This window comes from Galeopterus variegatus, unplaced genomic scaffold (assembly GCF_000696425.1).
Source record: "Galeopterus variegatus unplaced genomic scaffold, G_variegatus-3.0.2 Scaffold3274, whole genome shotgun sequence".
NCBI lineage: Eukaryota > Metazoa > Chordata > Mammalia > Dermoptera > Cynocephalidae > Galeopterus > Galeopterus variegatus.
Window position 1 is genome coordinate 69,232 of NW_007729385.1, and position 16,237 is coordinate 85,468.

General features: G+C 54.4%; 1 protein-coding gene across 2 annotated transcripts in view; it reads left to right on the forward strand.

Annotated features, from left to right (window-relative positions):
• The window catches only part of WNT6 (wingless-type MMTV integration site family, member 6), a 14,323-nt gene extending 4,970 nt beyond the window's left edge, over positions 1 to 9,353 (forward strand). For both annotated transcript variants that reach the window (XM_008584489.1, XM_008584490.1), the window contains exons 2-4: positions 6,103 to 6,323; positions 6,591 to 6,925; positions 8,528 to 9,353. In XM_008584489.1, the coding sequence (XP_008582711.1) occupies positions 6,103 to 6,323; positions 6,591 to 6,925; positions 8,528 to 8,989 (1,018 nt within the window). In that variant the 3' untranslated portion in view covers positions 8,990 to 9,353. The remainder of the gene's footprint in view (positions 1 to 6,102; positions 6,324 to 6,590; positions 6,926 to 8,527) is intronic.
• Positions 9,354 to 16,237: the final 6,884 nt, after the last annotated feature.

Below are 16,237 nucleotides of genomic sequence, written 5' to 3' on the forward strand. Positions count from 1 at the left end.
CCAGTCTCTCTCCCTTCCCCCATCCCATCTTCCCTTTCCCCGCCCCCCCCCGCCCCCCGCCTTCACTTATGGGAGAGAAACAGGAGCCAGAGGCCTAGGACAGTCTCATCTCTGGCTCCCCAGGGAGACAGGGAAAGGACCCAGACTTCTTCCTGGAACCCAGGTTTTCTGGCTGCAACCCCCAGCCTGGCTAGGCCTGGCCACACTTTCCCATCCTGTCTTTATCTGGGGCCCCTGACCCTCCCTGGGCAGTCCTGTTGCGGGCCCCCCCAAAGCTCCAGGGTGGGGTGGGGATGGGGTGGGGTGCCATCCATTCCCCGCTCCAGGCCTCCCGCCTTGGCAGCTTCCCTTGGAAGGAGACAATGGGGCTGTGAGTAGAAAAGGGCAGGGGCAAAAGGAGGCTGGCTAGATCCAGGCCGGAGCATGCCCTGAGCCCACCAGAGTCCTGGCACTGTGACATTTCCTGAGGGGTGCAGCCCCTCCTGCCCTGTTCTCATCAGAAGCCAGGAGTTGGTGGGGGAAGGTCAGCGGGAGGCTTGATCACCAGAGCGCAGGGAGGGGGATTCCAGAATGTGCACTTTGATGGAGAAATGCAGCTGTGGAGGGGATGAGGCGAGGGCAGGGCGGGCAGCCAGGCCACGGTCAGGCTGGCAGCAGGGCACCGGGCCAGCCAGAGCAGGAGACACTTGGGGAACACAGACGCCTGTCCTCTGCAGGCCAGCAGGAGCGCCCCCTAGCCTGTGTCCTCCTTCCTGCCTGCGGTGGGTGCCTTCTTGATGCTTCCCCAGAGCTGCCAGAGGGGGCGCTGAGGGAGGGAAAGGTTGCTGGGAGGCTTCTTTTCTTCACCCTTTGGCCTCTTTGGCTGGTTCCTCCAGCTGTGAGCCCTCTGTTTAGTCTAGAAATTAGATCTAGAAAGGAGTTAGAGAGCATCTGGTCCAATATTCTCACTTACACCGTGAGTGCAGCAAGGTCCAGGGACAGGAGGTGACTTGCCCAAGGCCACCCAGAATGCTTGCTAGTAGCTGAGAGCAGGGGCTGGGAGTCTGTCTGCTCAGCACCTCATCCTTGTGTGCAGTGGGGGGTAGGGATCAGGAAAGGGGCACGGGGCCTTCCACAGGCCCCTTTTGCTCCCCCATCCCACCCTCAGATGGGTGCTCCCACCACCCAATATGGGAGAGCAGAAGGCACATGACAGAGTCTCCTCAGGCGTCCAGCCCTTCCTTGGCCTCCCACAGCTGTGACCCACAGGAAGTCCTTTTGTACGGTGAAGTCTGTTGGAGAAGGGAAAGTGCCCGCCTCTGCCAAGAGCCGTGAGGAGAGAAGTGTGAGGAAGGACAGAGGGAAGGAAACTGGGCCGGGATGGGGGAGGGGTGGCGTGGGGGCCACTGGTGGGCAGTGGGGAGGCAGGGGTTAATGCAGCTGGGGCATCACGGGCTTTGATGTGGTGGTTGGGGTGGGGGTAGGGACTGGGGGAGGGGGAGCAGTAATTACCGAGTTAGACAGAGCAGGACAGGACAGGCGGGCGGGCACAGGCCCGGGCCCAGCCGCCTCGGCAGCCGGCAGCCGTCAGGCAACATTTTTCTGCCCCTTCTCCACCACCCACCTCCCCCACCTCCATGCAGCCCCCACCCACAGCCCCAGGGCTTAGGGCTCCCTCTGCTGGCTCCTGGGAGGTAGGGTCAGTCCAGGGACCTTGGGGGTGGGGGTGAGGAAATAGAGGAGGATGGCTTTGAGAAAATTCAGAGGCTGGGCATCCACATGGTTTGTGATCCCTTTGGCCTCAAGAGTCCACCCAGGAGTGCCTGCTGGGGAAGGGCAGGGGTCCTAACGGTGCTTCTGGTCCATGGGCAGGGCTGGATGGAGGAGAAAGAGACACAGGGATCCAGGCTGAGAAAGAAGGGCAGAGAGCTGGAGAAAAGGGTGTTCTCAGGGATCTGCAAATGCTGCCTGCACCCCACTGTGCAGGCCCAAGGGATGAATAAGGGTGTGAATAGGAAGACAAAAGACACTTGTTGAAGCCCACTCTCCAGACAGGTTTTTGCATATGTGGGTGGATATTATTATTTCCACTTTACAGCTGAGGAAACTGAGGCTCAGAAGGTTAAGTCTCTTCATCCACTCAACAAATACTAAGTGCCAACTTCACATGCTAGGGACTCACTTAGCATCATAGAACAAGCAAATGGCAGAGCCCTGCTCTAAGCCCAAGGCTGGTGGATCCCGAAAGCCCTGAGTGTGCTCCGCTAATGAAATCATGCCTACTCCTGAGATTTTTGTCTTTAATGAGTTTTCTACCTAATTGGAGAGATAAGCAGACATGAACAAATAATTATGCCACTGGCAGGATAACAAGCACCTCCAAATGAGTGACACCTGGGGTGTGATGCAGGGGGAGGGGCTGGAGTCCAGGGCAGGTTCCTTACAGCAAGTGAGATCTGAGGTGAGCTTGCAGAGATGCTGGCTAAGATTTTGATGATTTAGGGGTGTGGATGGGGTGGCTGTGAATTCGGAAATTGTGTGGTGTGATCTGGAATGGATTCAGAGTTAGCCAGCTGTGCTAGGAGTAAGAGGCTGTGTGGAGGATGGTGTGAGAAGGCACCTGAGGTCTTCCGATACCTTGTGCAGCCATGTCCCTGTTTGGTTTTTAAAATATTCACCTAACTTTTCTTGCAATGGGAATCCCTCCACCCAGTGACCAGGGTCCATCACCTCTCCTTTCATATTACTCATCTGGATAACGGGGGTGAGGTGGGTGGGGATGGGCTAGGTGATCTCTGGCATTCTGTTTGGCTCTCTGAATCCAGAGATGAGAAGGTAGGTTAGGCCAGAACTGTGGGGCCTCTAGGGCTTAGGTCTACACTCTCATGCTTGATAGTGGCATTAGGTCCACAGAGGTTGCTAGTAGGAATTGGCTGATCCCTAATGCCACTATTTACCATCATCCATGATCCTTGCGAGAAAGATCTTGGTGCAGGCCAAGCCAGTTAGAATGGCCAACGATAGGCTTGCCCTTCTTGTCTGCATATTGATTTCTTTTAGGGCTGGCCTCATTTTTATCTATGCTCAGAAATGGTTGTTTGATTACAATCCCAGATCCTATATATTACATATTCCCTACCACCACTATACTCCAGCATCCAAAACATGCAAATTCTCTCAAAGGGGCACATCTCTGGGCTGATCCCAGACCAGTGATGACCCAGAGGTCCAAGCTCATACCCTCAGGAAGCAGAAGGGAAGGAAGGAAGGGAAAGGTGTGGTGGGGGAGTTATTTCTTGATATGGAGTCAAATATTAACCTTAGAGGAGGTATGTGAGCCTCTTTTGCTAACTACTCATTTTTCTGAAGCCCAGAAAGTGAACTGACTTGCCCATAGGTGCTCAGTTCACCCAGAGCTGACAGAAACTGGGGTTCAGAAGAGTGGTTTGATGTTTTTCCCAATGTCGCCTGCCATGCCCCTTCTGGAATTTCATTTCCTATGTATTTAGGATGGGAGCGAGAACAGGAGGGCAGGGAGCAAGCTGGTCCCTTGGGATTCTAGCTGCTACTACTGCCCATCCTTCCTCCTGACCAGCTCGTAAACAAGTCTAGTTCCCAGGCAGCCCGCCAGCCCATGGAGCCAGACCCTCAACCCCGTGAAGGGCCAGCTCCACCTCCTGAAGGGCCCTGCCCTTGTACTTCTCGTGATTCCTCTCCTATCTCTAGCCCCTGGGAAGCAGACAAGGTCAAGAGGTTTTTGCCTTTCTGCCTTGCTTGTCCCCACTCCCTCCTGCTTTCCTAAGGGAGGAGGAAGGAGAAGAGAGGGATGGGGCAGAGTGACCTTGGGAAGATAAGGCCAGTCAACCTTGGGAAAGTAGGGAGTTAGCAGAGGGCAGGATTGAGGAAGAGGGACTGGGGAACTTAGCGTCAGGGGTGGTGGGGGTGGGGAAGATGAGTTTGCAGAGTCCAGTCTCTCAGGTGGATTCCTAGACATACATACAGGTGGTAGGAGAGGAGCTGGGTAGCAGCAGAGAGAACTTGTTTCCTGCCTCCCAATCCCAGTGGGGGAAAATAAAATGTTTGAGGAAATGAATTAGGAGTCATGAAATAACATGCAGATTGGGATGTGGGCTCAAGTGAGGACTTTCTCCTTAGATCATTCATTCATTCAGAAACTTGCATTAAGCGATGTTCACTGTAGTATAATACACTATGTATATTATTCATATATAACATAGAATTCATAATGTGTAAATTTTCACAATAAAAATTGGGGGGAAGTATGAATTAAGCACCTAAAATTCTGCCAGGGGAGACAAAGGAAAACAACATACTTCTAACTTTCGAGGAGCTCATAGTCTTATCTGCTGATCCTGTAAAACCATGCTGGAAGCTGCCTCAAATCCTTTTATAATGAGGGTGGATGAGTGGATGGAGGGGAAATGGATGGATGGATAGAGATCGATCAACCTTTGAAGGTCACTGGGCCATTGAGAACCAGCTTGGGCTTCCCTACCATTGGCTCACTCTCCACTGCTCCATCAGTCACCTCTTCGGTGTTGGGAAAGGGTTGGGGGCTGAGCACAATGAAGAAACCTCTGGACTGTAAGTGTCTCCACTGAGGAGAGAAGTCTGGTTTCTGAACTACTTGGGTAGGGATGATGACAGCTACCTGATCGTGCGTGCGTGTGTGCGTGCGTGCGTGTGTGTGTGTGTGTGTATGTGTGTGTTAGGAGACCTCAAAAGACTGAGCTTACATATCTTCCTGCAATTACCTCTTCAAGCAACTCGCTCCTCAGTGTTGAGAGTTCCACCTTAAGATCTAAATTCCTCTTGCTGCTATTTAAGACCATTGCATCTCATTGTTGTGGGGCCTGAACATGCCTGGGCGGCCTGTACTTGTGGAGCAAATGGGGACAGTGGGGCGGATAGGCACCAAAGCAAAACTGAAAAGTAGGCCACTTTGACCTCTGGCACCCATCTACCACCATTTTTCTCTATGTTTTCTATTTCTTGGTGCCCTCTCTCCCCACCCAGAGTCTTTTTTTTCTGCCCTCTGCTGAAGGGTTTTTGAGTGGTCTCAATTACTCTCTGCTTCTAAGTGCTCTGCCCACTCATTCCTTCAAGACAAGAGATTCCAGCTAAGTGCAATCTGATTAGAGTGGCTCCCCCCAGGTATGAATACCTAGTGACTTAACCTTCAGGGGTCTGGTGTATGCAAACCAAGTGGCAGCTCTTGCCTTAGATGGAGTGAAGGCTGGGAATGGAGGGACTTCTAAAAACATGTAGAACTTCCCATGAGCTCTTTACCTACCAAGCCCCCCTTTCCCAATCAGTTATGTCACCCCAGTGCACAGGGCTTGGCTGGCTGCCATCCTGCACTGGAAAGGTCATGGACACTGGAGCAGGAGAAGAGTCAGTGTCACCTGCTTCCCAGTGGTGCTTCCTCCTGCTCTCTAGTTCAGGGGAACAGAGGATATCAGTGTGGGAGGGTCCACCTTAGAGATCAAAGCCCAACCTTTCCATTTCACAGGAGAAACTTTGACTAGAGAGGGCGTGTGACTTTCCTCAGAGGCTCCATTCCCTAGGCACTCTAATGTATCCCTGGGATTGCCCCTGCCTTTCATTAGGGCTGTTCAGCTTCTATATCCAGCTTGTGGTCCACTAAGACCAGATCTCTCCCTGACACTGCCTCCTTTTCTTTGGTGTCTCTTTATGACACATGCTTTATTTTCTTTGGCAGCCTTCTTGATCTTTCTTCTAATTTCTTCCTTATCTCCCTTTCGGGCTAAGCCTGTTGAATTTTACCCTTGGCCTATCTGGTGCCACCTGCCTTCACCTTGAGTCAAATTTCTATAAGGATTTATTAATGAAAATGTGCAGAGAAGGATAAGACTGAATCCTTGCTCTACAGAAATTATCAGTCTAGAATCTAGTCAAGAGGGGACACAGATATGGAATGTAAGAGAAACAATCTCAATCTCAATCTCAATCTCAGTTGAGTTAGGGTGGGAAGGCATGTCACAGCTCCTGTCTGTGGGATGAGTGGGGCTGGTCTCTGTCCCCTCCACTGCCAACCCTCTTTTAAGTTACACCCCTGGCCTGCTGTTCTCTGCTCCCCAGGGCCGTGGGCAGCCCCTTGGTCATGGACCCTACCAGCATCTGCAGGAAAGCACGGCGGCTGGCAGGGCGGCAGGCGGAGTTATGCCAGACCGAGCCGGAAGTGGTAGCAGAGTTAGCCCGGGGTGCCCGGCTTGGGGTTCGAGAGTGCCAGTTCCAGTTCCGCTTCCGCCGCTGGAACTGCTCCAGCCACAGCAAGGCCTTTGGGCGCATCCTGCAGCAGGGTCAGTGTGGAGAGGGGATCTAGGGGGCGGGGGGCTGCTTTCTCTCTGCTGGGGGACCAGAGGAGAGAGGAGCTGGTTTAGGGAGGCTGCCTGGTTTCACACCCCTGGTCGGTCTATGGGCACCCTTACCACGCCTGCCCCTCCACACGCTGAGCGGAACCTGTCTCCCAGGTCCCTCCTGGTGGCATGTCACGCTGCCCCGGCCGCCGCAGTCCCCAGGCCCCAGCTATGCCCCTGCGCGCTGACTGCCTCTCCCTGCATCCGCAGACATTCGGGAGACCGCCTTCGTGTTTGCGATTACGGCGGCGGGCGCCAGCCACGCGGTCACGCAGGCCTGTTCCATGGGTGAGCTGCTGCAGTGTGGCTGCCAGGCACCCCGCGGGCGGGCCCTGCCCCGGCCCTCTGGCCTGCCTGGCACCCCCGGGCCCCCCGGCCTCACGGGCTCCCCGGACGGCAGCGCGTCCTGGGAGTGGGGAGGCTGCGGCGACGACGTGGATTTCGGGGACGAGAAGTCGAGGCTCTTTATGGATGCGCAGCACAAGCGGGGACGTGGAGACATCCGCGCGTTGGTGCAACTGCACAACAACGAGGCGGGCCGGCTGGTGCGTATGGGCAGGAAAGTGTAAGCGGGTGTGCGAATGTGGGAGAGCCTGGTGTGGCAGAGCGTATTTGTGGAAGTGTGGGCATGAGTGGAGTGTGTACTGTAGGAGTATGTTAATATGTGTGGGAGTGAGCGTGGACAGAGGTGGGGCACTTGGGAAGCTTGGCTGGGGGCATGGATGGGCATGTGGGAGGTGAAGTGCCCAGCCTAGAAGACGGAGTCTCTTGCAGGTCTAGGAGGGCCTAATGCTGGTGGTACAGGGGGCAGAGTGGGGAGGGGCACTCAGGGAATAGGACTGAAGGCCTTTAGGGACCCAAGGTAGGAAGGACATACCTCTGAGATAGGACAGGTGAGGCAAAGCTTGGGGTGGGTTGAGCTCTGGATGCCAGGGCAGGGGCAGGGGAGGGAGACAAAGGCTGGGGTTGAAGGGAAGGATGGAAGCTGGGGCAAAGGGGTGGGGTCTGGAGGTAAAGCCCGGAAAAGCGGGGGAGGCCTAGAAAGGGTCTGGAAACAGTGCAGGTCAAGGAGCTAATTCTGGTAGAGGGAGGATGGGGTTAGTTGGAGGCCAGGAAAGCTGTGACTGGTTCTAGTCGCCTGTCAACTGGCTGCCCAGCAGCCCCAGACCAGGTCTCACCTCTCCAGAAACATGGCAGCCTCTCCCCTCCCTTCTGCAATGAGGAGGGCCCCAGGAGCTCTTGTTTAGGGGCAAGAAGCCTGCCTCAGTAAAATGGTTTCAGGAGGGGGCAGGCCGGATACCAAGGAGTGGGAGGGGCACACACAAGTCTGTGGGTCAGGTTGGCCCCTGGATTCTGAGCTCTGGGAGATGATTTTCCTGGGTCATCTGTCTCATAAATCTCTAGTGGGATTGTGAGTCTTAGACTTCAGCTTAAGATACAAAAAATACAAACAGCAAATTGGCGGGCGGGACTCCTGGGTTCCATTCTCAGCAATGCATTCACGGTGGGCCCTCCTGCACCTTATGCCTCAGTTCTAGGGTGCTCAAGGGACAGCTCCTCCGCGCCCCCCAACCTGTGTTCTCTAGGGTTGGGGCCTTGAGGCATCGGGCAGGCAGGGAGGAGGGGGCCCGGAGAGGAATGTCCGGACAGGCCCACATACCTGTTGAGAGGATTGGGGAGGGGTGGCAGAAACAGACGCCCAGGCGGCTGGCTCTGCGTCTCTGCTCAGCCCCGCCTGGGGCTGTGAGGGGCAGGAATGAGGGGGCCCGGTTGGCAGGAGGGCCAGGCCGCGACAGCTGCCACCACTCCCCCTCTTCCTCCAGGGAGAATCTCACCCCTGCCATCCATTCTGCTTTTCCCCCACCCCCTGTCTTTGAACCTGGAATCTCTGCGCTGCATACTGTCTCCCCACTCCGCACATCTCTTCCTCCTCCGTCCTTATCATTCTTCCTCCTTCTCCTCTCTTGATTTCCCCCTCCCCACCTTGTGCTCTCTCTCTCTTTTCTTTTCTTTTTTTTTTTTTTTTTTTTTCTGCTCTTTTCCTCCCCACCGTTCACCTTCCGCCCCAATCTTGTTTTTGTCTGGCCTCTGGGCCTTTCTCCCACCCGCACCCCCCATCTGTCCGCCCGCTCCTCTGCTCCCCGCAGGCCGTGCGGAGCCATACGCGCACCGAGTGCAAGTGCCACGGGCTGTCGGGCTCGTGCGCGCTGCGCACCTGCTGGCAGAAGCTGCCCCCGTTCCGCGAGGTGGGCGCGCGGTTGCTGGAGCGCTTCCACGGAGCCTCGCGCGTCATGGGCACCAACGACGGCAAAGCCCTGCTGCCCGCTGTCCGCACGCTCAAGCCTCCTGGCCGCGCCGACCTTCTCTACGCCGCCGACTCGCCCGATTTCTGCGCCCCCAACCGGCGCACCGGCTCTCCGGGCACGCGCGGCCGCGCCTGCAACAGCAGCGCTCCGGACCTCAGCGGCTGCGACCTGTTGTGCTGTGGCCGCGGGCACCGCCAGGAGAGCGTGCAGCTCGAGGAGAACTGCTTGTGTCGCTTCCACTGGTGCTGCGTTGTTCAGTGCCATCGCTGCCGCGTGCGCAAGGAGCTCAGCCTCTGCCTCTGACCCTGGAACCGCCTGGCTCTCCAAACTGCGCAGAGCCCCCTCTCGGCACCTGCGGGACCTCTGGCCTCCAGCAGTGGGCGCTGCCCGGGCTCAGCTTCTCCCTGCGAAAGTTCATCTCCCAGCCCTGTGGAAAATGAGGCTGCGGGCTTGAGATATATATCCGCCCTCGAGGGCCGAGGGCGCGGACGGCCCCCGACAGGTGCTCTGCGAGTTTCTGGGGGAGACTATACAGGCCCTTCCTCTCCTTGGCCCCCAGGTGGAAACCAAAAAACCAGTCTCCAGGCCTCTGGATGCAGGGATCCTCATAACTGTTGGCCCTGGGATGGGTGGGTGAATTTAGTATCAATAAAAATATTTAAACCAATGGGTCTGGACTCACAGTTTGGGAGAGGGGCTCATCTGTGGGATGCCAGAGGGGCAGGCTCCGGACAGAGTGTGTAAATGGATGTGGATTTGATAGAGCTAGCACCTCGGGGTCATCACCCTGGGTCCCTGCCTGCCCCCCCCCCCCACACCATGCTGGGCTCTCCTGGAAACCCTACATTTCTCCCTTAGCATCTTCTTGTTCACTCTCGTCACACAGCTAAGGCCCGGGTCTGCAAGCTGGGAAAAAATTCCTCTTTAAAAGGACAGAGGACATGGGGGCCGGCCCGTGGCTCACTCGGTAGAGTGCGGTGCTGATAACACCAAGGCCCCGGGTTCAGATCCCATATAGGGATGGCCGGTTGGCTCACTTGGAGAGCCTGGTGCTGACAACACCAAGTCAAGGGTTAAGATCCCCTTACCGGTCATCTTTAAAAATAAATAAATAAATAAATAAATAAAACAAAAGGACAGAGGACAGAGTGAGAGGGTCTAGGAAAAGAGGACCAGAAGCTTCTGGCGGTGTGCCCAGCTCTCGGGCTAGCCCTTGTCTTAATTTTTAGGGGATTATGTCTGTTTCTGTGACCCTTGGAGAACTCAAGGGTACACTTTTGGGGCACTCAAGTGCATAGGATTAAAGCACTTTAAAAACTGTAGAGTATGACGAAAAATTATTATTAGCAATACCAAATTTTGCCACCATTAATACTAACTTCACCCCCATTAACCTTGAAAGGACTGCTCAGAACAGCATTTCTAATTATGCTTAGAGGGAGAGGAAACAAGTTTGTCCCAAGATTTCTCTTGGCACCCAACCATATTTCCTTCCTTCTGGTTCCTCTGGGGAAGGTGATAGTGAGGGTGAAGGGACACAGAGGCAGTTCTGGGTTCTCCAGAGATGAAGCTCATGCTCCCATCTTCCTCCAGAGAGAACTGGGGAGGGCATAGTCCAACTGCTGGTATTCAGAGCTTCCAACTTTCCTTCAGTCCAAATACCACAATGGGGAATGACTTCAAGGTATGTAGGATACAGCCTGAGCTTTAGATTTAGACATTCTACATTTGAAGCTGGTGTTGCTGTTTAGAAGTTTACAACATAGGCCAAGTTAGCCTCAGTTTCTTTACCTATACAATGGGATATCACTCTGTTTTAGTTATCCATTGCTGAATAACAAACAACCTGAAAGTAATTACTTCTCAGGATTCCTTTTTTTTTTTTTTTTTTTTGGCGCTGGCTAGTACAGGGATCTGAACTCTTGACCTTGGTGTTACAGGGCTGTGCTCTAACCAGCTGAGCAAACCAGCCAGCCACCTCAGGATTCTTTAGGTCAGGAATTTGTCAGAGCTCAGCTGAGTGGTTCTGCTCCATATGGCAGAACCATTAGTTGGGGTCATTCACGCAGTTGCATTCTGCTGGGGGCTGGGCTGGGCAATCCAAAAGACTTTACTCAGATGTTTAGGGCCTCAGAGCTTCTCCAGTAGTCTCCTTTTCTCCATGTGGCCAACTTGGGCTCCTTGCACCATGGTGGCCTTAGGGTAGTCAAATTTCTCTCTTTTTTTGTTTGTTTGTTTGTTTTTTCTCTTCATTTTAGGGTAGTCGAATTTCTTATATAGGCTGGTTTTCTTGAAGCTATAAAGGTCTCTCTCTCTCTCTCTCTTTTTTTTGATAGCTGGCCAGTACCACGACCTTCAGGTTATAAGCCTGTGCTCTAACCAACTGAGCTCACTGGCCATCACTATAAGTCTCTTGCTAAGGTTCAGCCTTGGAAGTTCCATAGCATCCCTGTCATTCTCTATTGGTCGAAACATGTCACAGAGCCAGCCAAAATTCAGAGGGGAAACAGACTCCACCTCACAAGGGGGGGAGTGGCAAAGAATTTGCAGCCGTTGTAACCCATCCCACACCTTCATAGAATTGTTGAGAGGACTTTTTTTAAGATATAAAAAGCACTTACACAGCATTTGACACATAATAATTTATGTCAAATTGATATTTAATAAATGGTAGTTACTGTGAGAATGGGGAGAGACAGCTGATGCTTTGTATTGGGCAGGCCCAGACTGCGAATGAAGATGCCCAACTTTTAGCTTAGGCCAAAGGGAATTAATACATGGATCTTATACCTGGGAAATTCAGAGGAAAGTCTGAATTCAGGCATAGATGAACCCAGGGGCTCAAATTATGTCAGAGGTCTTTCTCTCTTTCTCATTTCCTTCCTTCATCCTCCACCCCCTGCATCTGTTGTTTCTGTTGATCTCTGCCTCTCTTTGCATACTGTCCTCATTCTCTCCTCCTGCAGACTTTCTTCATACGACAGCTCTATGTCATTCTTAAAGCTGGTGATCCAAAAAAGAATAGCCTTCCCAGTTACCTCCTGCACAAGTCCCAAGGAAGACCCTGATTAGTTCAGCTTGGTCATTTGCCTATCCCTGAACCAGTAACAATGTCCGGGGAGATATACTACCATGACTGGGATTGGTAGCCTACCTAGAACCACAGGGAATGGGGGCACATGGAGGAAAGCAGAGTTCTTCAAATGAAAAAGAAGGAAGGGGAAACTCATCCTGGATGTGACAGTGGCTTCCAGTACATTTGTCCTTCCCCCACAATGCCCCTGTATCCACTCTACAACCTAGCCTGGTTCAGCCCTCAAGGACTGTGGTGGAGAGGGGGTGTCAAGCTGCAGTGGGAAGAAAGGGGCATCTGGGTTTTTCTTCTTGCCTTCTCTAAGTTCCCTCAGCTCAAATGCTTGGGCTTCTGGGAAGTCTCATGGAGAATTTGGACTCTGAATCTCTTTGCCAAAGGATACTCTTAACTTACCAAGCAGATAAGAATGCAAGTGGAACTGGCATTGTGGGCCACACAGAGGAGCAATGAAGCTCCCTGAGGGCAGGTTTATATTCACAGCTCTGCTCTCCCCTACTTTTTTTTTTTTCTTTTAAACCTCCTGTACTCCTCTTAGAGACCACCAGAGGGCGCGTGAATCCCAGCTTCTCTATTAACAGGGAGGCACAGACAGGACCAGCAGGACACGTGGGGAACTCACAGAGCAGTGGGCAGGGGAGGGTAAGACTGAAAGGAAGCAAGGAGACCTGTGGACAGCTTAGGTCGAGCTTCTAGGGTTCAGACTGTCTGGGATCTCTGGGCTGGCTCAGACCTAGGCTGGAACCCAGCCTCCCAGTCTCTACTATTGGGTGGGTGGGTGGGGGCGTTGATGGTAGTGAGATGTGGTGGGTGATGCTGCATAGCTTCCTCCATGATGCCAGAAAGGGAAACTGGGGCAGTGGCATGAACTGACAACACCCCAAGTAAGTTAAAAGGAATTCGGTGGAAGTAGTATGGTACAGTGAAAAAGGTCTAGTTTGCTAGCTTGACCCTTAAACAAATCAGTTAATCTGTCTTAGCCCCAGACTTCCTATCATCAGAGATACCTGATTGCTTATTAGTACATTGTGAGAATGCATTGCAATCTTTAACCTGCTAGTCACATGTTAATCATTCATCTTCTGTGACCAAGCCCCACAGGGGTCTGGGAACTGCCTTCTGTGAAGGGTGAGAGTGATGGCCCAGGAGACACCATTGGGACCATTAGCCTGGTCCTCTTTAAGCTCAGTGATGGCTCTGTGCTCTTGCACTGCTGCCTGGGAAGAGGGCCAGAAGCAGAGCTCAGAAGTGCCCCCATCACTACTCCCCCTTGCTCACCCAGCTGCTCAGCTCCAGGCACAGTCTGAGCCATCAAGGGCCCCTGCTGGCTGAGGGGTGGGGGAGATGTGGAATTGGGGAGGTGGGGGGAAGGGCACAGAGGCACCCCAGATGTGTGCGTGACCACATCAGGAACAGGCAGAATGCAGGCAGATGGGTGAAGAGACTGGGTGAGGCCTCAGCCTGAGGCCAAGGGCTCAGAAAACATTTCCCTCAATGACAAAACATATTAGGAGTTGGGGAAGACTGAAGCAGCAAGCTATTGCCCCTTACCTTGCTGAGAAGTGGTGGTCCTTGAGGCCTGGACAACAAGACAAAGAGCCCCCTTATTGGTCTGGGGTTCCTTCCCTCTCTTCTTCACCAAGAGAAACTTCTCCACCTGAGCATCAGGACTGAGCCGAGGCTGGACTGGGCTAGGCTGGGACTGGGAGGGTCCCACCTGTTCTTACCCTGATTCCTCCCCTGGCCCTCCTTCCCTGTGATCTCCCCCAGAGCTGCCACAGCTGGAACCATTCTCCAAGCTGCCTTTCATCTCCAGTGCACCCCCCACCCCCAGTGGCCCCTATAATTGTGGTTTCAGGCGGCGGCTGCGGGGGCTGAGGCTGGGCTGAGGGCCAGGGCCCAGGGCAGGGCCAGGGAGGGGACTGCCGATAGGGGCTTGGCCATGGCGTGGGTCATATGGGGCTGGGACCCCAGCTGCAGACACTCTCCCTGGGCTTCATCTACGTACATGCCAAGGTCTTGTGCCTACATATACCCTCCCCTCCCTGGACTGAGAAGTGCTCCAGACTTGGGCACTCCTAGATTCCTAGACTCCCCTCATGATATCGGGCCAGAGCCACGCTTGAGTGCCAGCCTTGGGAATTGTTATTTGCCTCTTGGGGTTTTCAAAGAAAAGGTCTTCTCTCTCTCCTTTGCACTTCTATCTATATTTCATAAACAGTGGAGGTGGGGGAGCAAAGACACCCTCCCTTGTCAGAGGGAGGCCAAAGGAAAAATCAGCCATTCAATGAGGTTGGCAGCATTTCCCAAAGGTGGTCCCCACCAAAATTACTTGGGATACTGGTTAGAAATGCAGACCTCCAGGCCTTGTCGCTGGAAAGGCTGATTCAGCTGCATGGGGCCTGGAATCAGTATTTCCCACAATGGCCTTCCCCAGGGGACACATACGCATCATCAAGCGTGGGAAATGCTAGGGTTAGCACTAGACAGGGAGTAAGGAGATGTGCAGTCTGACTATGAACACGTTCCTTGTGTCATGTTGGGCCTGTCCCCAATCCTCTCTGGGCCTCAGTTTCCCCAACAGCCAGTGGGAACATGACTCTTCAGCTTGCTGCTGCCCTACCTCACCCTGGGTCCATGCTTGCTTCCCTCCTGTGTTTGCTCTGGTCCTACTCTATCCCTACCCACACCCTTCCCAAACTCTAGTCCCAAGCTGTCCCTGTCCCTGCAGCATGGTGGGGGAGAGTGGGGAAGGCAGGGGGCGGCTGGGGTCAAACAAGGCTCTGGCTGACGCAGTCTGTTTCCTGCCCCCGGCTGTTTTCCTGCTGTCCAGCCAGACTGCTCCCCCCCACTGCCCCACCCCCACCCCCAGCAGCCTCAAGCCCTTAATTCCTGACAGCTGCGGTGACTGCCGGCAGAGATGGGGGAAAGGAGGGGGCAGTATGCTGTCAGCCTGCTGTTGCTCAGGCTGCCCCACCACCTGACAGTCTGGGGACAAGGAAGGCCCCACCCCTCTCCTCCAATTCCCTAGGGATTGGCAATTCCAGGAATGGGCCCCTTTTGTCTCTGAGCCCAGAGGCTCCCTTAGTTCTGTCCTTAGGACAGGCTGAGCTCTCTTCAGAGAGAGGAGGGAAGTCAGGTGGGAGGGATCTGTATGTATAGAGTGGGAGGCTTGTGCCCATTTTACAGAGGAGGATGCTGAGGCCACAGCAGGAGCAAGATTCACTAATAGGGCCCAGGTTAGAACCAGAAGCAGAAGCCAGAACCTCTTTTCTCCCAACCCTCTGTCTCTCAGGCCTGGGCCCAGCACACTCACCCAATATGGAGGAGGAGGTATTCAACTGGGGAGGAGAGGCACCTCCCCAGAGGGGTGGTCCTGAGCCAGGAGGTTGGTGTTGGGGAGCTCCTAGAGGACCACGTGCAGGTGGGGCCAAGGCAAGGCCAAGGCAAGGCCAGGGTAAGACTCAGAGCATCCTCAGGCACAGGCAAGCAGCACTCAGTGGGCACAGGAAAGTATTCCACAGAGGGGTGGTCCTGAGCCAGGAGGTTGGTGTTGGGGAGCTCCTAGAGGACCACGTGCAGGTGGGGCCAAGGCAAGGCCAGGGTAAGACTCAGAGCATCCTCAGGCACAGGCAAGCAGCACTCAGTGCTGCCGCCACAGCTGCTGCACTGGCAGTCGGGAGAACTGTGTTCAGTTTTAACTCTTCCACTCATTTGCTGTGTGACCTTAAGTAAGTCATGACCCTCTCTGAGTCTCAATATTTTCTTGTGAAATGAAAGGGGACTAAATAAGATGACCTCAAAGTCCACTTCTAGGATTAAAAGCCGCTCTGATCTCTTCTCCCAGGGTGTGCCATGTCAGGGTGCTCCACTCCCAAGCAAGCACTTGCTGGAGGCCTGACACTTCTGCCTTCATTAGCTCAGACTAGATGAAGTGGCCTCACTAACCCCATTCCCAAAGGGACAAAGGTTGTCTCATTGAGCAGGAGGCTCCTCTTTAAGGTCACACAGCAAAGGAGAGGAAGAGCCAGAGACTGCCACACCCCTTTGCAGGACCCCACACCTGCCTCACTAGGCAGGCCCCGGGGAAGTCCCTTCTGAGGTAGGGGAGGCGACACAGAAGGGCCAGCCTCTCCCCTCCAGCCCCTGCAGGTGTGTGGGTTGGGGTGGGGGGGTGCTCCCCAGCAGCTGGCCTCAGCCATACACACACCTCGCCGTAACACGCGCCTTCCCCACACCATCCAGCGCTCCCCGCACACACACAACTCCCTGTGCTCGCAGACCCCAACACCTCTCCTTCCCCCACCGCGGGCACGGCCGCTCCCACCCCCAATCCTGAGCTTTCGCAGCGGCTCGGGACGAGTACACGCCTCCACCCCCCCCCGTCGTGACGTCACGTGGGGTAGAGCCCTGAGACACTAAATGGAGGGGGGAGGGAGAAAGGGGAGGCGGCAGATCTC